Source organism: Microchirus variegatus (genome assembly GCF_963457635.1).
Source record: "Microchirus variegatus genome assembly, chromosome: 16".
Lineage (NCBI taxonomy): Eukaryota > Metazoa > Chordata > Actinopteri > Pleuronectiformes > Soleidae > Microchirus > Microchirus variegatus.
Window position 1 is genome coordinate 25,647,650 of NC_139817.1, and position 23,540 is coordinate 25,671,189.

At 39.5% G+C, this 23,540-nt stretch overlaps 2 protein-coding genes across 3 annotated transcripts in view; one reads left to right on the plus strand and one right to left on the minus strand.

Moving 5' to 3' along the window:
* Positions 1-310: 310 nt before the first annotated feature.
* The window catches only part of cog5 (component of oligomeric golgi complex 5), a 50,729-nt gene continuing 27,499 nt past the window's right edge, over positions 311-23,540 (plus strand). For both annotated transcript variants that reach the window (XM_083902763.1, XM_083902764.1), the window contains exons 1-6: positions 311-374; positions 1,263-1,402; positions 2,241-2,298; positions 4,831-4,885; positions 5,781-5,850; positions 8,320-8,440. In XM_083902763.1, the coding sequence (XP_083758889.1) occupies positions 329-374; positions 1,263-1,402; positions 2,241-2,298; positions 4,831-4,885; positions 5,781-5,850; positions 8,320-8,440 (490 nt within the window). In that variant the 5' untranslated portion in view covers positions 311-328. The remainder of the gene's footprint in view (positions 375-1,262; positions 1,403-2,240; positions 2,299-4,830; positions 4,886-5,780; positions 5,851-8,319; positions 8,441-23,540) is intronic.
* Positions 12,318-15,701, minus strand: LOC310938453 (G-protein coupled receptor 22-like; the record flags this gene model as incomplete). Its single annotated transcript, XM_083902947.1, has 3 exons — positions 12,318-13,370; positions 14,987-15,133; positions 15,579-15,701. 3 exons carry the CDS (start codon positions 15,699-15,701, stop codon positions 12,318-12,320), a joined length of 1,323 nt encoding a protein of 440 aa, XP_083759073.1.

The following is a 23,540-nucleotide window of genomic DNA, read 5'->3' on the forward strand; positions in this document are numbered from 1 at the left end:
CAAAACATTCTGTAAACCTGTAAAAGAAACCAGATTTGTACAAGTCATGAATTAGACTTACTACCGTGTAACGTGATGTTTTTACGTGTTAAAACAGATAAGATAGTCCTTTATTCGTCCCACAATGACAGAAGCAAGACAGTAAAGACCAGGAGAATAAATAATAACCATGTATTAACTAGAAGTACACTATAAAAAGATATTAACACTGAGACTATTTAAAAAAGTTAAATAGAGTAGAATGTGTGTGTGTGTGTGCGTGCGTGTCCCTTTAAGAGCAGACCGACTGACGTCACGCTCCGGACACGTCACATGCGGAAGTGTCAACATGGAGGACTGCAGAGAAGCTTCCACGAATTCACTTCTGAAAGACGGTAAAGCAGTTTATAAACTACACTGACGGAGACATTATTCACAGTCTTGTCAAATTGTTCACAGTCGCTCGGCAGAAAGCCTGCGCAAAACAAACAAACAAACAAACACTTTATTTAGCAAGCTAGCTAGCTAGTCAGGTTAGCTATATGCCATGTAATATTCAAATAGCAGCACCTGCAAACGTGTTCGTAGACAGTGGACACATTATAAACGTGTTAGCACTTGTTTCTGTCGATGCTTTAACAAACACAAACACAATGGTGCAAATGTGAAGCAGACATGTTGCAACTCTTGTCCTGTGATGGTGGACATGTCTCTGTAGGACATGTCTCTGTAGGACATGTCTCACACTGGACTGACGGTGTTGGACTCTTTGCTTTACCTGATACGTCTATGTATCAGCCATATATCTTATATATATATATGTGTGTTTTCCTGTATACCCAGGTGTAGAGGGAATGATGTATTTTCTGTGCTCAAATGAACACAACATTCAATGTGATTAGTACTCATTTATACGTGTTTATCAAATAAAAAAAATATATATATATTATATATGTTTATATATTTTTTTTTTATATGAATGATGTATATTCTCTGTCTACATTAAAAATGTAGGCCCATGTACATGTTGGAAAAAATACCCAGTTTTGCTTGTAGGTGTGTAATATTTAGTACGACATCTCACGTGTTCCCTCAGAAGTATTTTGTACTACAGTACTTCCTACAGTGAATGTTGAACTACAGCTTAAAATTGTAATACAAGTTAAACTGCAATTGAAATATCGCAAGAAAAATCACATTTTACCTTCTTGAGTGTTTTTACTTTTGTAACACGATGGCTGACGTTGTGAGTGAATGTTGATGTTTTGCTTGTTTGTTTGCAGCGTGCTACGCTGATTTCCTGGCAGAGGACTTTGATGTAAAGACGTACACTGCTCAGGCGATCCACCATGCTGTCATCGCAGAGCAGCTGGCCAAGCTGGCACAGGGCATCAGTCAACTGGATAAAGAGCTTCACAGCCAGGTTCACATTGTTATGACCACGTTCTTCTCGTGTGTTGTTAAACTGTTTTATGGTCACAATCAGAATCAGCTTTATTAGACAAGTGTGACACATACAAGGAATTTGACTTTTTAGATTTTTTTCGTACATTAAATTAAACCATAAACCATAAATACCATGACATGACAACAGTCAACTCTAAAGAACAAGGACAACAAAGAACAATACGTTAAAAAAGAGAGTAGTGCTGAGCTATAGGTTAACGCACGTTTCCATGACGACTGATCGGAAAAAGACGTGCATTGACCTCACGTAAACACGCGCCGCGATACTGGAGTCCAGGCACCTTTACCAGTTAGCTCCGTTAGCTGCATTAGCTCCTTTTAGCCCACCTTCAGTGGAACTGGAGCAGTCTGTTTATTAAAGGAAAAGAGCAGTGCTACAAATAACGTTAGCGTACCTGTGTACTGTGTATGTGTGTTTTTAAAGTTTAGCGTTACTTTAGAGACTCATTTTAACAAGATTCATGTAACAAGAGTCACGTAAAGATGACGTCACGTGTGTCTTTTTTTGGTCAGTCGTCATGGAAACGCCGTTGACACGTTAATGCTTGACAGCGCTAAAAAAAGAGTGATATAAAAATGAATATGTAAATTGTACAGAGGTCTACAGACATATAAATATATGAGTGTAAAAAATGTGTCATTAAATGTATTTATGTTTCTATATTTTAAATGTTAAATGGTGTTGCAGTTTAAAACTGAACATGTCGCTGAATGGTGGGAGATCTCATGATTTAAAACATCATCATCAGCATAATAACAGCAGCCATCTCCACCTTGTTTATTCCTTCTTGCAGGTTGTGGCCAGACATGAAGACTTGCTGTCTCAAGCAACTGGGATCGAGTCTCTTGAAGGTAAAGGCATTCAAATGTTGTAACTTGCACTATGATTTGAACAGTTTTTTCCCTTCCTGTCAGCCATTGAATTTGGTTTGTTTCAATGTCTTAAACGGGTCAATTGCACTCATTTCTACTTTGGCTAATAAAAGTAATTATTTATGCTTAGGGCTCTTAGAGTGTGACCAAAAATCTTTGGAGTCGACAACATTTTTTTCTTTGCTTTCACGTAGATTTATTAATGCATGCAACAGAATCAGCACTGACCGTCACAAATTCATTCTGTGATTTTCCGCCAAAGCGATTTAAAACTAAATAAAGCATCCTTCTGCTCGCTCATCTCCCTGCAGCTCTGTCTCTCTCTCTCACACAGACGGCTGATGCATGTAGCCTTTATCAAATGATATACGCTGCATATGCCAATAATGATATTCATGGCATTCTTCTTCTACTAGCATCTTGGTTAGCCAGTTCAGCAGATAGCATTAGCTTGTTAAACCCAGACGTGGCACAGTATCAACATCGTCTCCCTCCCTTAAAGCCGCAGTGTCAGCTAGTGATGAGAATCACAGGGTACCTCACCATACGATGGGGTACGAGGTACAATACACGGGCGACGATTCCACTAATATCACGGTACAATGAATCTGTCATGGCCATGGTATCACAGGACAATCATATAGTGAAGCATCACCATATCTTTACATCTTTACTGACAAATTATTGCAAAAACAAAAACCCATGTAGTCTGTCTCGCATTCAATGTTTCATACGTCAGTGTCTTCATTATTGGAACATTTTAGCTGACATGGTTGTCGTAGTTTGACTTGATATCAACGCCGCTCTTCTTATGCAGTGTGATAAGTTGCCCAACTCTTGACGACTGACTCTTCCTCCTCGTCTTTTTGATCTTGAGCTGCCTCCTCATCACCTGCCTATCCAGGGCTGTGGTCACAGTCCAGACTGCTTTGTTTTGTCTCTGCAGGTTTTGTGAGGCTGTCTTTTTTTAAACGGGGGTTTCCAGTCACAAACACAGAATTACCTGCCTGCTTCAGCTCTTTGCAATACTTTCAGAACATGAGGTTGTTCTCAAACTCTAACTTGCTAAGGGAAGAGTTTGATCCAATCTGGTTTAAACTTGTAAACTTTGCTTGCACTGTCGCCGAAATTGAACATGGGTTCATTCATTCAAAGGTTCATTTCAGTGACATCTAGTGGTGAAATGGTAGACAACAGCTGATTCCGTATGTTGACTAGTATCTGGGATTGAGGGAGGGCGTGCTTTAGGAAACAAAAGTAGTTTTAAAAAGTAGGTTCAGGGAAGGTGGGCTGTGCTTGTGTAACTCAGACATAGTCATGCCATAGTTTTTCCACTGTTTTTGGACTCGCAATTTATTTTTCTTCTTCCAGCTTTTGGAAAAACACGTTCACAAGGAACAGATGAAGCTGTGATGCATCAATATTGTTCAGCCAACAAGAACTCCCCAAACTATATAAACGCTATCCAAACTCTAAACTGACCGCATGAAATGAAGCAAGCCTCGATACGCGCTTCGTGGGAAAACGCCCCCTTCATTAGTCAACACACGCTTCGAAGCCTCGGTGCATCTGTAACATCACTAACTGTTGGTAACACTGGTGGTAACACTGGTGCTACTGCTACCGTCAGTTATTTGTGCATTTTCTCTCACATTTCTCTCAGAAATTTCCTCTCCCTCCCTGGTTCCACGTCTAAAATATGACACCATTGTCCTCATTTTTCACCGGCGAAAGCGTCCGTCAACTTTCTGTCTTGTGCTTGTGCGGCTGACGTCGTCGCGCGTCATCGCGAGAGTTCTGTGTTTTGCAGGTTGCTGATGTGATTGTAGGCTCTGACGTGTCGATTTGTATGCAGATGTTTAATCCACTTTGTATGGATAGATTGGTAAACAAGGGGGCTGCAGATGTTCACGGGGCCCCGGACACAGAAAGTACAAAAAGATAAAGAAACACCAGAGCAACAGTTTCTTCGGCGTGGTCCGTTTCCACCTCCTCTCTTGTAAACTGTTCTCGAGTTTTCCTTGAATTGTTAGTGTTTCTCTGGCTTCAGTGACCTCTCCTCTCAAAGTTTATAGCAGTTGTATGTTGAGTTGTTCAAATTGACTGGATGTATTTCTAGCGACTTGGGCGGGTTTGAAGCTATGCTGCTAACCCGTCTGCCATCTTGCAGGAAGTCTGCACGTACATTTTGCTACTCTACTAAATTTACCAGTTCTTTTAATATAAACGAGGGGTGAGAGAAAGTGCTATAAAACACCCAACAATTATCATTCAAATAGATGAATGTCATGTGTTTACTCAACCCTTTCAGCAGTCATCATCTCCAACTTCTTATAATTTGATCACCGTTTACAGAATGACATGCAGGAACAGGGACTTTTATGTTAGACACTGTAACTGTTGCAGTTCTTGGGTTTTACCACAAGAGGGAGCCAGTTGTCCTCAGCTGAAGTCTGCTTACAAAGAAGCTCTTAAAATCAGACTTAAAAATATGATGTTGCTCTTTTTCAGGGGTCCTTCAAATGATGCAGACAAGGATCAGTGCTCTGCAGGCAGCAGTCGACAGGTAAATGCTTTTTATCATTTCTGGAGTTGAACAAAGGTTATTAATATTATAATTTAACCCAAAAAACACAACACATTCTCGTGTGACAATTACTGGTCTTTTGTAGAAATGCTCTCAGATTGCAAAATTGTGCCTGTGATTTAAAGAGATAGTTCAGGCTTTATGAATGGTGGTTGTATAAGTTAGTAATGTCTTGTAGTGACTTTGTCATAAACACTCTCTGCTCTCTGCTGACCAGAGAAACCAACCTGAAACATAGACACTTGCCCTCACTGAAAACATGGCTTCCAGCAGCGACTCTTGGAATATGTATGTCATATTAGACAACTCTTTCGGACAGGAAATTTAAGTTTATGTCACTTTGTAGACTGCTCAGTCGCCCACACCAAAGATCATTGAGAACATGTTATTTTACACCATGGCAATGTGTTATTTATGTTTATTACATTTTATTTATTTACTATTTATGTGAGATTTTTGTTTAAATGTCTTTGTTCAGATTGACCTCGGTAACACAAATGTACCTAACGTGGCAGCAGCAGACCAGCAGCTCACTTTTCTCTCTGAGTTTGATGCAGGAAATCTGCATCTTGCTTTAACTTAAGTAAACGGGTTTACACAACTATCACAATATTATCATGAATTACAATTATTTTGGTCAGAGTTTGCATGTCAACATGATATCAGTATTAGTATCGGACAAGAAAAAGTGGTGTCATGTCATCCTCTGTAAAAACTGCCTCCATGTGCTTTAGAGAAGACATTTCTCTTTTAAGGATGGTTGTGAATGAGGTCAAATGTTGGGAGAAGAATCACCAGAGTTTGCTTCTACAACAGAAAATGTCTACTTTTCTCATTGTGTTAGTTGTTAATGTAAATGTTTCCATCTCCCCAGGATAAGGACTAAGATCATTGACCCGTACAACAAGATCATGGCCAGGATTACACAGCTCGCCCGGCTACAGGTGAGTCTCCACATCACATTTCACAGTGATTGAATGATATTAAGATATGTCAGTCAAGTGTTATCGGCTGTTTCACAATTGCGTCTACCAATTTATTTTTACACGTTACCAGTCAATAAGAAAGTCTTCATAAGATATTACTTTTATTTTTCCAAAAGCTGGTGTCACAAGGAACACAACAACAAACAAAATAGGGAAATCCGTCAATATTTGACTAAACTATCGACAGAATATAACCCAAAATGTCACATTCTATCCATTGCACCTGACATCACAAACATGGTTTCGCCCTTGAAATTCCTTATTTTGTACGATCACCATTTTGTGAAGATATACCAACTATTTCTTTACTTTTACTATTACTTAAAGATGTCAAAGACTTTAGCATTGTTTAATGTGATGTGGAAACTGCCATTCCAATTGCTAAAAAGACACATACTAAAGACTTACAATCAGTTAATCTCCTCACTAAAAATAGTAGTTTCTAATGAATTCATCAACATTTCAAGGTCTTTCACAGATTTCTTCATTAACCCACATCTGGTATGCACCCCCATAGACTTTAGGAATGGTCATTCCCAGGGCAGGGCTGCATTTCTTTTACATTGGAACTCACAAGGGACGGTTAATACCCCCACATTCACTGCATTCCACTTGAGCCCCTATCTTGAGCTAGCCATTCTTAGCTCTAACGCTCTACATTGTATTTTGTGAACACATTATTGATATGCTATTTACCATAAAAGTAGCAGTGTTTGTATGTTGGCAACCATTTTGGAATCCTGTGATGTTTTGTATTTACAGCATTTATTGTCATTTGGTTTTTGGGAGGGGGTTTAGGTCGGCATCCAGGTCTCTCTCCTGTTATAGAAGATATGAGAGGGTTGATTTTGGGCTTTTTAACAATTATTTGTTACACATTTGGAGAATTATGTACACAAATGTGATGTTAACAGCTGCATAATTGATAGAAGGTCTAAAATGACTATATAAGACTCATTTTGGTGTGACAACTCGATGCTCAAGTTCTTGATATCAGTATTGGACACAAATGTGGCATCCTCGCTTCCGCTAAGGGTTTCATCTATGCTGACTTCAAACAACTAAAGTAAAAGAATTAGTGCTGTCAAACCATAACAGAGTCAACGTTAACGCACGATGTGCGCGTGACGTCATGTTTACGTGACTCCCGATTGTTCAAATGAGTCTGTAAATTAACGCTAAAGTTTAATAACAGAGGCACACATACACAGGTACGCTGGTTATTTGTTAGCGCTGCTCTTTTCCTTTAATAAACAGACCGCTCCAGTTCCACTGTAGGCGCACTAACGGCGCTAAAAGGAGCTAACGCTGCTAACTGGTAAACAGTGCCTGGACTCCGGTGCCGCGTCACGTAAACATGACGTCATGTGCGTCTTTTTCCGGTCAGTCGCCATGGAAACGTGTCATTCGTTAACATGCTCCTACGTCTCTTTTAACGACTCGTCTGTTCTCTGTTGCATTAGAGACAGTAGGAGTCTGTTTTTCTGCATTTTCTGGGTGAGATGATATGTCTACTCCTGTCTTTTTGATTTATTTTTGTTTGTTTAGTTATTTTTTATTATATTTAATTTATTTTTTATTTTTATTATATTATTATTATTTGATACTACTGTACAGCACTTTGGTCAACTGCTGTTATTTTTTAAATGTGCTTTATAAATTTAAAATTGTATTGTATTGGAGAAAAGCGCTTTAGCAATCGATGACAACGCGTCACTAACAGCAGCTTTAACATTTCTGTTGCTAATCACTCAGTGCCTCATTTTACATGGAGGCAAACTGTTCTTTGCGCGCCAAAGAACATTTTATTTTGCATTTGTTATGAAGCTTTCCCAAACCCATAGATAAATCAATACTGTGTAGGAGGGAGATTCAGCATGTGCCCACATGTAGGCAGTAGTGCAGAGCACCAAGCATGCAGTGAGGACACTGGGCTGCAGTAATCATGACTCAGTTTGAATGAAACAGCCTCTGTCAAAGGGTCAGTGAGGTACTGAGGTCTCTCTTCTGGGCTAATGATTGTCCCTGTGTGTGATATCACTCTCAGGCTGCGTGAGTGAATGTGAATGTTTAATTATTCATTCTGAAAAAATAAATAATAATAATAATTCAGTGCAAAAACAGCTCTTCTAGAAATGAGCCAAATATACTTAAATTGATTTAACTTTGTTTTAAAGAAAATACTCTACCAATGAGCTAAACAATGTTTGCTTGGCTAGAGGAATTAAAATGAGCTTGTAAATCTATAGCCACTTTGCCATTCATACATTCACTTTAGTAGAGTGCATCTATATGCAGCACATTTCTCTATCACTGTTTTAGTTTTAGGTACAATTTCCCAGAAACAAGGCATATTTTGCAGTGTGAATAACTTGCCATAAGAACATTTTCCACATTGATCCCCTTTGATCCATTGGGCTCCTGCAGGTGGCCTGTGACCTTCTAAGACGCATCATTCGTATCTTGTACCTGAGCAAGAGGCTCCAGGTTCAGCTCCAGGGAGGCAGCAGAGAGATCACCAAGGCTGCTCAAAGTCTAAGTGAACTGGGTAAGACGATGCATCGTTCTATGACCTAATGTTCATATCTGTAAGGAAACTGTTGCTGTAGTCTTCCAATAAGAAGAAAATCTAAATGTACAATAGGTTTGTAACGATACACAAACTCATGATTCGATTTGTATCACGATTTTTGACCCATGATTCGATACATTCCACAATTTTTCCACATTTTATTTAAACAACTATTTTGGAACACTGTGAACAGATTTGAACATAAATAAATAACCAAAGATTTCTCTCTATCTGTTACAAAATAATACTGTTGAAAAATACTAAGTAATGATCAATCAGACTGGGATTTGTCCCCAAAGCATGCTGGGAAGTGTAGTTCTTAATGAGAAATAACTTGTTTTGATAAACAGCAAAGGTAAGACAACATTTCTGTTTGTATGTCTTGAAAGTCAGTTGTTGTTTTGCTCTTATTTTGGGGCTGGATCCGTGAATCCTGTTCGTAGAGTGATAAAAATCTGTGAATTCTCCGCTGTTTACATAATCACGCTGACGCTCTGGTGCCGCTGTTCAATGTGTGCTCTGGAACGGGTTTTTTCCGCTCCTGCGGGTTTGGCGCGTAGATGCCTATGTTTTCATTGTAGGCGGCGCTATAGATCCCTTGAGCAACGCACGGGTTCTGGACCTATGCCAACATTGCATTTTCGCCAGACCTGTTTTTATGCACGTTAACTCCCTCAAAAATGACCAGAAAGCCACAGATGTCTGCTTTATTACACTGTTGGACTGACCTTTCCAGCTGGAGACAGAAGTCTGTGCGGCTCTGTAGCCTCAGATCATGTCAAAGCTCGAATTATTTATGAATATCTGCCAAATATTGGCTGTAGTAGCTTTGTTTTACAACTTCAGTTGCTGAGATCTCATTGAACAGGATGTCATTTTCGTACACTGGCCACTCATGTGCTTCTTCTGGCTGCCTGAGCTTCTGAGGTGCTGCTCTCTACAGCTTTACAGACAAACTTGTGAACCAATGCAGTGAGCTGTGATGTGACACACGTGTGGTCACAAGCATTTAAGTGCTTTGACCAGTCACTGGTTTGTGTTGTTGTTTTTAATAATGAGGACACAGAGATGGTGATTGGTGGTGGTGGCCATGTTGGGATTGTTGTGTCAACCAGTGGTTGATGCAGAGAACTGTGTGACCTTCTTCACATGTCAACAGAGGAGAAGTGACATTGATGCAGCACATGTCTCCAACACCAGCCACTGTATCTTTGCACTGTATTAACCTTAGTTGTCTGAAGGTATTAAGCTTGATAGAGTGGGTTCACAGGCACAAGTGACCACTTCTCATACCACACAAACACACATTCCATTGGCTGTAGAGCATTTTATAAGCTCAGTGTCCTTGGGGTTTCTCTAAGTCTGAAACAAACACTGACCGTGCTTGTGCAATTGATTAACAGAGCAATTAGTCTACTCTATATATTCTCTATATTCTTTATACTCTATATTTACTTTCCTTATGTGCATATTTTGCTGTGTTTTAACCCTTGATAATAGTCTCTGAAGGAATTAAATACATTGTAAAGAGGGGTGAAGGACATAATTGTCTTGTTACATATTGTATTCTGTTAGATTCTATGTACTGTGTATGTCCTCATTATTTTCATCATTAATAATGTCTCATTTACTTTCACAATTAATTTATTAAATGGTTGGTCCCTGAAATGCCAGAAATTGTAAGAAATATCGTTCAAACCTTAAAAAGAAGATGATCTCAAACATCTGTCATAGAGCCAAAAAACACAACACATTCACATTTAGCAAGCGGAAATCACAGAGCTTGGTTTTATTAACCTCTTCCTCAGCATCAGTGAGTGGAGAATCTACAGATTCTAACGGTACCTTTTGTATCACTCTACGACCAAGATTCACGGATCCAGCCCCAAAATAAGTTGTGATTAGAGAAAGGCGAATGTCCGCACAAATGCGTCATATGCATTTATGTCTTTTTGACTCACCAACGAAGTGATTGACACGCATTTGGAGACCAGGGTCTGATTCTACCGGTTTAGAGGTTTAAAACGAACTGTCAATCACCCTAATTGACCAAGGTAAGCAGAGTTATGGTGCTGGGTAACTGAAGACTGCACCAATAGTGACATGTAAATAAAATTAAATAGGTTTTTAATAATTTGGTACCTTAGAAATCTCAAATGGCACAGATGGTGCCAAACTGTTCCAAAAGAGAGAACGCCTAGACATCTCTTTACTAAAACCTCTGTCATTTCACTCTGCTTCACTTCAGCACAGCTCATGTCCACATGTTGTTACATGACCTCCATGTGTTTTTAAGTTCCTGCTGCATATTTTAAAGGTGATATTTGCTTTAAAATGCAATATTTGTTCAGTTTTCACTGTGGTATTTGTAACAACTCAGTGGCCTTTTTTCTTATTTTTAATGGGGAACAGGCTTAAAATGGCATTACTCTCATCTGTGCATGAACAATGACATGATGGTGTAGTATTGTACATTTTGTGTAGTGTGCAATGTTATACATTTGTGTTTTGAATAAGCAAACACAACTGACAGGATACATTTGGGATGACATTTATTATTATTTATCAGTGCTTGGGCCAATAACTGTTACTTACTGCATAATAAAATCTGAGTTGTAGAGGCACATAGGCAGCATATTCAAGGCTACTGTTTTAATCATTAGTTGTATCAGAAGATCTTGGCATGCCACTATCCAATAACACTAACATTCTTTAGAATGCATGGAAAGGAAATGTGAAACGTGATTATTGATGTAGCAATGATTCAATGAATTGAGTATTAACCGTCAACCGTTTTCTTCAATAATTAACTAGTTCTCAGACTTTTCAGCTTCTTAAATTAATATTTTCTGGTTTGTTAGCTCAATAAAAACTGAATCACTTTGGTTTGTGGACCAAACAAGACATTTGAGAACAAAATGTCCAGATTTGGAAAACATTTTTCTAAATTTTCTGAAATTTTTCAAACCAAACAAATACTCGATCAATTGAGAAGATGAATTGATTATGAAAATAATCATTAGTTGCAGTCCTAGTCCAGATTATGTCCATGTCTCGATTCCATTTAAAGAAGCAAGAGAACAGAAGGATGCCGACACATTTTGTGCCTTTCGTTTTTTTTAATTACAAATGGTGACAAACTATATTCAATAATTCTATTACTGTACATTTGTCTGATATTACGCTAACCAGGGAACAACACCCACACACCAGTGCTTAGATACAGTAACTAACTAAATGATTATTGATAGCACACTACAACACTCCACAATAAATAGCAGTAAATGACCCTCTTCAATGTGCCGTTGTGATACCTACATTATTTTGAGAAACCTTTACACTGAAGAAAACCATCAGCTCTAAGTGCCAACCTTGAACTGTTGAAATGTTCTTTTCCTATTTTACATGTGATATTAAAAAAACGGATTATTCATCTGAAAAAAAACCCACCATTTGTATTGTCACCATATTATATACATTTAGTAAGCTGCCCAGAATATATAATCTGTTAATGAACAAAGACCCCATGTTTTCTTATTTTAACTTTCACTTTTGCATAAAAACCAGTTACCAATATGGATGACTCATCTCCTCCTCCTCCACTGTATGAAAATGAATCCAAAATATCCAAAGTAGTGGTGTTTCCAGAGACTGCTGACACTTGCTCAACAATTTACCCGTCAATTTTGGCTGTAGATTTAGGGTTTCTATGGGTTTCAAGTCTAAGAAACCATGGACTCATCCATCTTTCCATAGAGTCATTGACATTAACAATAATGTCTGAAATCTCAAACACATATCTGCTATTTTCTCTTTTGAAAGTTACTCCCAGTGTTGTTGACGTATTTACATCTCACTCCACATGATGTGTGGACAGACATTTTTGTCTGGCCTCGGTGTCCTCAAAGGTGACCTTTTTATTTCTCTTGGGGTCGATCCACGAGTTATGAATGACCACGTTGTTTGGTGTCGGCTCAGTCTCGAGCACAGACACCACCCTCTTCTTCATCTTGCTCTTCAAAACCTTTTGGAACTTCTGCCGAGTGAAGGCATAGAGGAGCGGGTGAAAGATGGTGGTTCCGTAGGCCATGACCAGGAAGCCCAGCCGGAGGCGGACCATGAAGTCACTGGGCCCGGTGCTAAGTATGATGGTGTTGAGCACAGTTATTGGACTCCAGCAGAGCAGGAAGGTGGAGATGATGAGAAGAGACATTCTGAAGACTCTTTTCTGTCTCTCTCGTCGTTCTCGATGCCGCTTTACTGCGCGTCTCAGAGCAATAATGACAGACACAGAAGCCCTCATGCCCAGAGGTGCACTGCTGCCCGCCCTCACTCCTGTGCTGCTCTGTGAGGCGTCGGTCGACTCTGCTTGTGGTGCACTGCTCAAAGAGATTGTGTTTTTGCTCTTGTGCTTCCTCTTAGGCAGGTTCTGCTGAAAGCGAGTTCCAATGCGAATGTTCAGTGCCTGTAGGATCTTGTAGTACGTTACCAGCATTACCACAGCTGTGAAAAAGAATATGGGGATCTGTGCAAGCAGGTGATAGTACAAACCCAGCTCTGTGTAGTACTCATTTGTATGAGCCACTGTGACCAATGCAGTCTGGTTCACAAGGTCTGAACCAGAGTTGATGAAGAAGCCTACTTCCATGAAGGGGACCAGGAAACTGAAGAAAGATAAAGCCCAGATAGATCCAAGCAGAGCCACAGACCGGCCCATTGTGAGCACACGGTTTGCTGGCCTCACTGAGATGTCATAGCGGTCCACAGTGATGGCCAGGACATTAGAAGCAGTAGCAACGCTCGCAAAAGAGACGCAGGCTTCGTGGAAACAGCATATCATGGCTGTGTCGGACCCCAAAGGAAGTAGCACCACTACAGTTGTCAGTGGAATGCAGCATACGCATACCTGAAAACACATCAGAACATAGGTCACAACACAAATACAGTTGTTCTTTATCTGGTCTCAAGACTGTTTGGGACCAAATCATTATGTTTCACCACAGTACAGCAAACCTGCTGAGATGCCCCCCCCCCCAGTGGAACAGTGACAATAATACTTCAAGAAAAAAATAATTCTTGTTTTTCTTATCCGTTTCATTTCTTTTGTGGCATCAGTCATGATTATCACTTGTGAAGTACTGAACTGAAGCTTGTAGTTGGTTAAAATGAGCACACTACAGGTTGTCTCTCGACTATGCTGTCAGGTGTTGATCACACAGGATAACATGAGAAGGTGACTCTGGTCAGTTACGCAGTATATGTACAAAAAGACATGAATAACCTTTGGTTTAACAATAGTCCAGTGGAAGGTGCTTAGCAGCAGAATGTCAACAGACACTCTCACACATGGTGCCTACTTTACTTTACTGGCACACTAAGCTCCAACACTGGCTTCTCCTGCACATGGTTACTGCATCAATGCTACTTGCCTTTTTCTGACATGTTGATTTCTGACTGAATGTCCCTGTCCTAATGTCACACAGCATGAAATAAATAACATCCAGTGGATGCAATGCCATTAGAAACTGCCTCATAATCCATAAGCCCATGTTTATTGTCATATTGTTAGTATTAGCAGACATATTTGCCATCACTTCATTTGTCTTTTCACTTGTTTCATTTCATATTTCATAGGTGCAATGGCTTTTTAGCACATTGTTTTGACATTGTGTAACCGGGTGTGATTATCAAGGGTCTGCTGTAGAGAACCAGTCCTCAGACTGAATATCTGAGGAGGAGTGGCGTGAGGATTTTGCTGCTGTCACTCTGTCAGTTGAATAGTTACGATCATACATTGAGGGTCAGAGGTCAGTTGAGGATTCTGATTGGCTCGTATGGCTTTCTCCTTCTTCCTACACTGACGCCCACAAGCTTGGCGTAGTTATGACGGCTCTGGACAGCTTATTTAAGCGGGTTAATATGAATGGAAACTTTTTTGAAAATGATGATGTGTGCACAAAGTTAATTTGGAAAACGGAGGAAAGAAAATATCCGTTTTTAAAAATATCCAGCAAGTGTAAACGTAGCCTTATGCTGCGTGTTTGAGTGAAGATTTGTATTATAGCATAAGCGAAATACCGATACATGATGAGTATATCACTGACTGACAGTTTATGTCACCCTAACCCTTGAGTTAGTCATGCAGTTAGTGCTACTTTCTAGCAGCTGCTCTCAGTTTTGGATACATTCATCAGATTCATCAGCCATCTACCAGGTGGACAATGGTAATGGTCTGTATTTACTGTATATCGTGCCTTTCTAGAACACTCAAAGCTGCTTTACACTACATTGTCATTCACTCACACATTCATACAGAGCATCTATGTGCAGCAATAGGACACATCGAAATGTAGACTACAGAGCCAGGAAATTAACACACAATCCTCCGGTTGGAAAACAACTCGCTGTACCTCTGAGCCACATTTGATCCAATAGATCGTCTTATCTGGAGGATGTGCTGTTGACCTGTGGTCATACATACACTCATTACATAGACATGGGTAGACATAGGTCATAACTCACCAAAACATCCACCACATGCAGGTTCATGGTGATGATGTTTGAGACGGAGCTTATGAGGTTCTGTTTCATACAGTAGAGGACTAACACTGTGAGGTTGGAGCTCAGGCCCAAAACTATCTCCAAAAGCAGGAAAACTGTCAGAGAAATCTATCAAGACAAAATGAGAGAACACTGAAGATGAATTCATACTTTCTACTGAATAGCACATAAGAGCAACATTCATATTTGAGGAAAACAAGAAAAAACACAGAGTGACAGAAATGTCACTCAGTAGGGGTCAAAGTTCTCTGAGTAGGGTCAAAATATGTATAAGAATGATTATTTAATAGTATTTACCTCACTATATATTGTCAAAAGTGTAAGTAAAAAAAAAATGGAATTCTCGAAATGTCCTTTTGTGTTCATACATAGAATTCTCCGAATAAATAAACAAAATCTGTAATTCAAACTTAAATGACCAGTTCATACATAAAACAAACACAATGTTATCGTGTTACACTAATGTGAATTTCCCCAGTGTGGGATCAATAAAATAATGGATTTGACAAAAGAAGCAGAAAGGTGTATGTTTTGTCTGAGTCTTGTGCAGCACCTGGAAGCTGATGGGATAGATATCCTCAGACGAGGTCAAGTCAAGGTTGTTGGGGTCAGCGGTGTCCATCACCGTCATGTTGCTCATGGCAGCTGCAAAGATCAGCATTGGAGATGTGTGCATTATCCTGATGTGAGGAAGTCGCCTGAAGGGCAGGTTAGAAAAGGAAAACCTTAGCTGTTTATTTTTATTTTACCCAGAGAGATATATCCAGACCAGTGAGCTTGTAGCTGACACTATGTTTAGACTTTAAGGAAGTCGATGAAAAAGAGGATTTACAAAAGTTAAAAGAATAAGAATTTACCTACTTACTTTGATGAAAGTCATGCGTGTGCTGAGCTGAACTTAAATTACTCGTCACATATTCGCCATGACTTGCAACTAGGGAGGCTGACAAACCTTGACATGATTATATCATTTGGAGTTTAGGTCCTTTTGTTTTTTTTACTTCTTTAGATGCTCATGTGTAATTTTGGAAGCAGGATGTAGAAAAGATAATATGATAAAGAAACACTGTCGAATGCAGAATCAGCATTACATTGTTGCTCCTTTTTCACAATGCTAACAAACTCAAAATCACATTTGAAACTTAAACTCACAAGGTCCAAACTCTCCTTTTGTATGTTGTTTCACTTGGTGGTAAATTGTTTTCTTGGAAACATTTGGAATTCTGGAATATTATTCCGTCACAAGACTTTTGGCTGAAGTCCTTTCCTGGCCAAATTGTAAAAGAAATGACCAATAAAATTACGGATAACTTATGTGCTTCAGTATAGTGTGTGGGCTAAATAAGAGGATCAAATGGTGTGTGTCATTCATACTATACACACTTATATACACACTTGTAAGTAAACTGACAGAGAAGCAAACAAAGAACATACCAGGCATGGTTCTATTGATACTAACCCTAACCCAATTAGGACTGGCCAATATGGCTTGTAAATATGATCTCAATAACTCTTGTCTATATCCTGATATAAGAGATATACAGTGTGGGGATATAAAGCTGCACACAGCTCGTTTCTCTGGACTCTTTTGAGATGTTTGTGCTTCTCAAAGGAGAGTGATAATACACTGTAAATACACTAAAAATAAAATGTCTAAATGTATCACATTTTTTAAATATATCACTTTGTCAATTCCATGTATTTTCTAATCTCTATAAATAGATCACAAATGTATTCAGTTTCATAAAAGGAATGATTCTCAATGCAGCAGCCTTTAAAACCAAGAAAGATCATCACAGATGCCTTTTGTTATGAAAATATAATGGACCATATGTTGACTCATGATATAGATATAATATCAATATATTGCCCAGACTTTCTTATGACAAAATATGTTTAGCCCTGCAGTCGTTGATTTGTTTGGGGTCGTTATTGTCAAGTTACAACCAAACCATTTGTGAGCCTTGCTTTGCTTGCTGAGCCTAAACACACCAAATGCACAAAATACTAGAATATGTGGATAATGGACCCTGGTTTGGCATTAGTTTGGACTGAAGAAAAAACAATGATGTTAGTGATATCAGAGTTGAACTCACCGCTCCCTCCCAGCAGGCTCTTCTCCAGTTTAGCGATCAAAGCGACCACAAGGAACTTGCTGCTTGATTTGTATCATTGTCTGTGAACACATTGGATTTGACATGAAACATGAAAAAGTGTCTGCTTCTCTCAGGCAAAGGGAAGAGTTTGTTTGTGCAACAGCAAATGCGACACATGCCCTCCCCTCATAGGGGGGCATGTGGTTTGCAGCATCAGTCCAGTGTGTTGTGATCAATGCTTTTCTTTCATTCTGTCTGTCTTGTCATTGTCTGTTGTCTTTGAATCATTGCTCATGGTGTCATCCCCGCCTGGAAAATGATGCCAGTGCTGGAACAATCTTCCCCTCCACTCCACTATACTCCCAACCTTTCAGGTGTTCTTCACACTCTTGTCTTTATCTGTCTGGACTGGAGATGGTGCGTGTCCTGATACAGTCCATGCACCATGGCAGCTTTGTGATTTCAGACTCCAGAAAACTGTTAAGGGAGAAAAGGGAGATGGAAGAAGAGCTGGAAGGTTCCAAAAGGCGGGCAGGGGGTGACCTATATCTTGAATATAAGTCACTATTCAATCACCCAGAGATACTCTTGGACATCCAACACCTTTGTATCTGCATTTAATCCTTAATTGACTGGAAGAGAAGAATTGATTGAATCCCCCTTTCCTGGTGGTCTCCCTTGTTACGTTCCATTGTTGATCTGCAGAGGTGAAGGAGGGAAGACGTTACTTAAATAGCATAAAAGAAATCATAAAAGTATCACATTGAAAAGCCATCATTTCCCTCTGCGTGGGGATGTGTTTGACACATCATTTTCAACTCATTTACCGTCGCCCTGGAGCTGTGTGCCTGCTGCTGTGTGTGTGTGTGTGTGTGTGTGTGTGTGTTTAATTGGTTCTGTTGGTCTTTGATGGTTCTTGTCATGTGTTCTTCAGCAAATGAGTGTTGAAGAGTGAGCTGTACGCTGCATAATGACTTCACAAAACAGAGCGCTGGAGTCAGCTGGCTTTTCTTTAGATATATTATTATTGTATGATTTGGGGCAAGAAAACCTCATTTCTCAAATGTCTTGAATTATTAAGTTTTAGTGATTTCTTTGTTATATGGAGCAACTAAACCTGAACATATTCACGGTTCAAAAATACTGATGAAATTAGTTAATTATTTAAAAAAACACAAGTATTTTGTGGTTGGACTCATTACTGTAAATGTACCATATTATCTCTTTAACAATGTCATTCAGGAGTTCTGATAAATCCATGCCTACCAATTTCTGGCCACATGCCCAGACTCCAGTGCTGCCTTGAGCTGCATTTATATCAAATCATTTTTTTAAAGATAAGCCGAACAAGCCTGGGTAAGATGTCAGTTTTGCAGGGTCCACAGCAGCACACTGTGTAGTTATAATGAACAATATCTGGGATCCTTGAAATAAAATGCAGACCCAGATAATTGTCCAAATGTCTAATATTGCCCCCCCATAACTGGCCAGGCCAATAATTGGTTGACCCCTACTCGGTTAGTTTCAACGTGTAACTAGACGATTAAGAACTCCTGATTAAATACCTTTTGAATCTTTTCACACCTTTTAATGTCACATATTCTTTTTTAGGGAAATGATGCAGTTCAAGTATAGTATTGACAATTAGTATTATTGATAAACACAAAAACACAATACTGGTATCGGTTTTGGTAATACCTATCCCTTGTTAAAGTAATTAAGATAAAACCTATATATAATACGTATATACTACTGCTTTAACTTTAGTATGTTTCTTTAATAACTTTAAAGTTATAGCAGAATTTGACAATATTTATAGGCAACTTTGTTGTTTTACAGAGCCAAAGAAATATTACCTGTGTTTTTACAGTATGTTTGGTATATTGTGCAGCTTTATATCCTGTTATAGCCTTAAAATATCAAGATAATGTTTATAATCCATATTGGCCGGTATATATTTATTAGATTTATATTGTGATATCAATATCCTGGGCGATAACACTTAGCCCTAGAGCAGTGGGTGTCGCCTCCCGAATGAATTTTGACGTTCTTATATTGTGTTTGCTGTATTTTGTATTTACCGTCATCTTTTTTTATGAGAATGTTCCGTTTAATTCACAGCTTTAATCCACTTTTCGTCCTGTTCGTCTCATTTCTGAGCCGTGTGTTAGGTTAAATGTGTCCTCCTGATGACCTCCTCTACTGTCTGCTTTGTTCTGCTCTGTATGAGCTTCCTCACATCAGGAGTCTCTGTGAACTCCGCTCTGCTTTGAGAAGAGCAACGTTTCCTTGCTGTTGTTTGACGACCACTCATTTACTGTAATTAGTCTTCACCTGAAGTCATCTCCTCTAGAAAGTGGTGAAAGTGATGTCGCTGTGCTGTGTGTGTTTAGCTAAAGCAGAATGTGTTGATTTGCCTCTGTCTGACTCCATGTGTTGGTTTACCTCCAGATGAAGTCCGTTCCTCAGTGATCCTGGGCTTTCTCACATTCCCTGTAGTGCTTTTCAATCTTAATCCCCTTAAGGCAGCGATGCATCCACAGGTGATGAGTCGGAGGTGTGATTCAGCCGTCCATCAGTTATAGATCTTACTCCAGCGTGTTCAGCTCTTTCAGAGTGAACACATTCACATCCTGAGATATTGACACTGCTGCTCTCTCTCTCTATCTTCCAGCCTCTCTCTCTCTCTCTCTCTCTCTCTCTCTCTCTCTCTCTCTCTCTCTCTCTCTCTCTCTCTCTCTCTCTATCTTCCAGCCTCTCTCTCTCTCTCTCCAGTCGCCCTCCTACTCACCCGTTGTGCCCTCCTTCCTCTCCTCCCACCACCGTCTTCTCCTCCTCTTTTCCTTCCTTTTACACCTCTTTGCTCGTCTAATTAGCCCCGTAAAGCAGTCTCTTCTCTCTCTCTTTTGTCTTCCACTCCTTGTCTCTCTCTCTCTCTCTCTCTCTCTCTCTCTCTCTCTCTCCCCCCCCCCACATAAGTCTGTTTGCCCTCATTAAAGCGCGCAGGTGGGAAGTGGTGGCCATGACGATGCTAATGGTAGCATCCTTCCCTCCACTGTTTGTGTTTGCTTTGCACCCACCGGATGAATACATGTGTAATTGTGCCAATCCGGCTAACATTTTACCACTAACTGTTCTCCCATTATTGCCTGGTGAGCTAATGTTCTATGTATCCATTAACAACAAGGGCTTCATGGTAGCATTGCTGACCAAAGGAAGCACAATTTGACTTGAATTTAAATCCGAGCCCATCTGTTCTCTTCTGGGTTTATCCACCGACAAAACAAGAGCTCCTAGTTTTATATTTGGGCTGTTCATCTCCCACCTTCTGCCTGTTTATTCTTGTCATCTAAGCAGAGACTCTTATGCTGACACGTGCAGCTCAGTGGGGGGTCGTGTTTTCTCCGAGTCTCAGTCTGCAAGGTTGTTATGAAGAGGAAGGAGAAGAGATGATTGTAGATGTTTCTTTCTTGAGACGGGTCACAGACCAAGATAGAAATGACAGATTTGATGTGTGAGAGGAAAGTTTCACACCTTAAATTGCTGTAAGCTCAATTTATTGCAGTAGAAAATAGGTCTAAACCAAAAGGCTGTTTGCTTTTGTCGCGTCTCCAGTTGTGCTGTTCTGAACAGAAATGCATGTAAAGTGAGTGAGTGCTTTATTTATTAAAGAGCAGTCATGCACTTTGGTTGCGCTCCAATCATCCATGTGCAGTTACCTTGTTAAATCACATTCACACCATCATGTATTAGTATTCTACCCAAGGAGTCAGAGTCAGATTAAGGATTGAACTACTGACCCTCCAATTAGCAGATAACCTTCACCACCTCCAGACTCTCAGCTCTGCCATTAACAGTTTGTTCAGTGAAAAATATTCAGTTGCAATTTAAATATGTAAAAAAATACAATTACAAACTATTCCTGGTTTAAATCTGTAAAAATTGTGACAATATAAAGTGTCATTATAATACCTGATAATATGGTACTTTACAGTTTAATATAAAATACAGTAATCAAAATATACAGTTATAAAATGAGGTATATTTCACAGAAAAATGCATAACTGCTTAATTACTCGTACTCATATTTCCTCACTTTACTGAGTGAATAGAAATGTATTATTTAAATGAGGCGTTGAGGTGTGAGTTTATCAGAATGTCACAATTCAATTGAATTCCAATTCCTTGGGTGGGTCGTGATTCGAAAAACAAATAGTGTATTATAATAATAATAATAGTTTTGATTCTAAATAGTGTAAAAGTTTAATTCAAGTTTAATTTATTGTCTTTTGATGCCAACATAGCAAAATAATGTACCAACAAAGTCAATTAACCAAAAAGTTCAAGAAATGACAATAATCCCGTTGGACTAAAATAAAAATCACCACTGCTTTGTAAACAATAACAATGCTACATGTTAACTCTATATTCCTCTGAGAGAAAACGTGAACAGCTACAGGTCATCTATAAATGTTTAAGTTCATTTGACCAATTCAATGTTACGTTAGATGAACATGAAGTAATTGAACCCGTTATTGTGCGTTTTACTGCACCTTTACTCTGGCGTACAGAGTCAGGTGGTTATCCCGCAGACGGTGAAACATATCGCTCCTATTTCCTCCTTTCACTGTAATTTCTCTGTGCCATGGTTTGTAGGCTGGTGCACCATCATCCACTATGACACATTGATCATTTTCTTATCAAGCTGAAAAACTCCCACACAGCCCATTTGATGCACTTTGTGGGAGGGAATAACTCTTCCTCTGCCGTACTTTTGGCAACGGCAATATTCTGCAACTCGCACTGCAACAGAACGACATCAAAGCAACACAAGCGGTAACATGCCGTCGTTGTCTAACTTTGTTTTCATTCTGTTTGAGTTGCTCTGATCTACCTACATGTTTCCGGCATAATCTTTTCTGACAGTGTTGAGGAGACGTTACGATCAATATACCGCAGTTAATTGTGAAATCAAGTAATGGTGACATCCCTGAATCAGAGTAATGTGTTTGCCAGTTTATATGAGGAGATATATACATTTAGCTAAACTTGACCAAGTATCGTATCCTGTGTATAACCTGAAAAGTTATGTGAGGGCTGCCATACCTTTGCTCAATTGTAGTCATTAAAGCCTTTGCTTTTTATTCCGCTGTAAGAGCAGAGGTCTTTTGAAAGGAAGTAGGCTATGGTTATTGTATTGTTTATTAAAGTGGTGCACTGTGTGCTGTTCCACTCCCTTTAACTTTGGCTGACAGCAGTCGCGTCCTTGCATATGTTTGTAGAAATTGCACAGCGAGCCTATTGTCTGGGTCAATCTGCTTTTCCCTCAGTACACTGTGGAATCCAGAGGGAACTCAAATGCTCACTCGCTGCTCCATGCTAGCACTGCTAACTCTGAGCAGAGCCGTGTTGGGGAAGTAGTCCGTTGAGACAAACGGCTACAAACAGGAGTTTCGACTTGCTGCACACCTGTATTGGTGCATATTATGGTCATGATGATGCTTCTTTATAGGAATAGAAGATATTTGCACCATTTAGACCAAAACATCTGTGTTTGTGCCTACACCCCCCGACACAAGTCACCAAGAAACAAATTCTGATTTTCCCTTCACACACAAGCATATCTGAACAAGCAGAACGATGCTGGGCTCAGCTGTTCCATCGTGGTCTCTGACAGGCTTTGCTCTTGGGTTGAGGCTTTGAGCGGATTGCTTTTCTATTTAATATGGCTTCTGTCCAATTCTTCTGCCCCCGTGTGCCACCTGCCTGATAATATGCTCCATCTCTATGTGTCTCTCTGGGAATAATAGACATGCAGCTCCAGACAAATAGCAAATCTAAAATGGTGTGATTTCACTCCCAACACCCCACAATCCCACAATCCCACAATCCCACACCTCTCCTCCCACAGTCAGAGCCTGCTTTCATTTATCTGTTGATCCTCCTGTTTCATAAAACAGCTGTCAGAAATATGCTAATACTCAGTGTGCAAATCAAATTAGGATTATGATAATAAAGAAGTGAGACTGAAGTAAGGTGTGTCTTTAAAAAAACAGAACACTTTTCTTTAATCACAATCAGCATTGTATTGTAAAGGCTTTACAGAGCTGCCATCAGCCTTGTTCAGGTAGATGGACACAGTAGATAGATCTATATAAATAAATGTCCACACGTTTTGCACAAAAACAAGGAGAGGACATTTAAAGAGTGAACTGTATTGCTTCAATTTCATTGTATGTAAAAAAAATAATACAAAGAATAGAATAAAAATCTCCACCTCTTAAAAGGAGGTACATGCATGTTTGATTGTGTGGAATCTGAGTGAAGGGCAGCAGTCATCACAGTGCAAAAGAAGAAGAGCTGAGAGCGTTTTCACCACTGAATTCCTGACATCTTTCTCTGGAAGGTGGCAGCTGCAT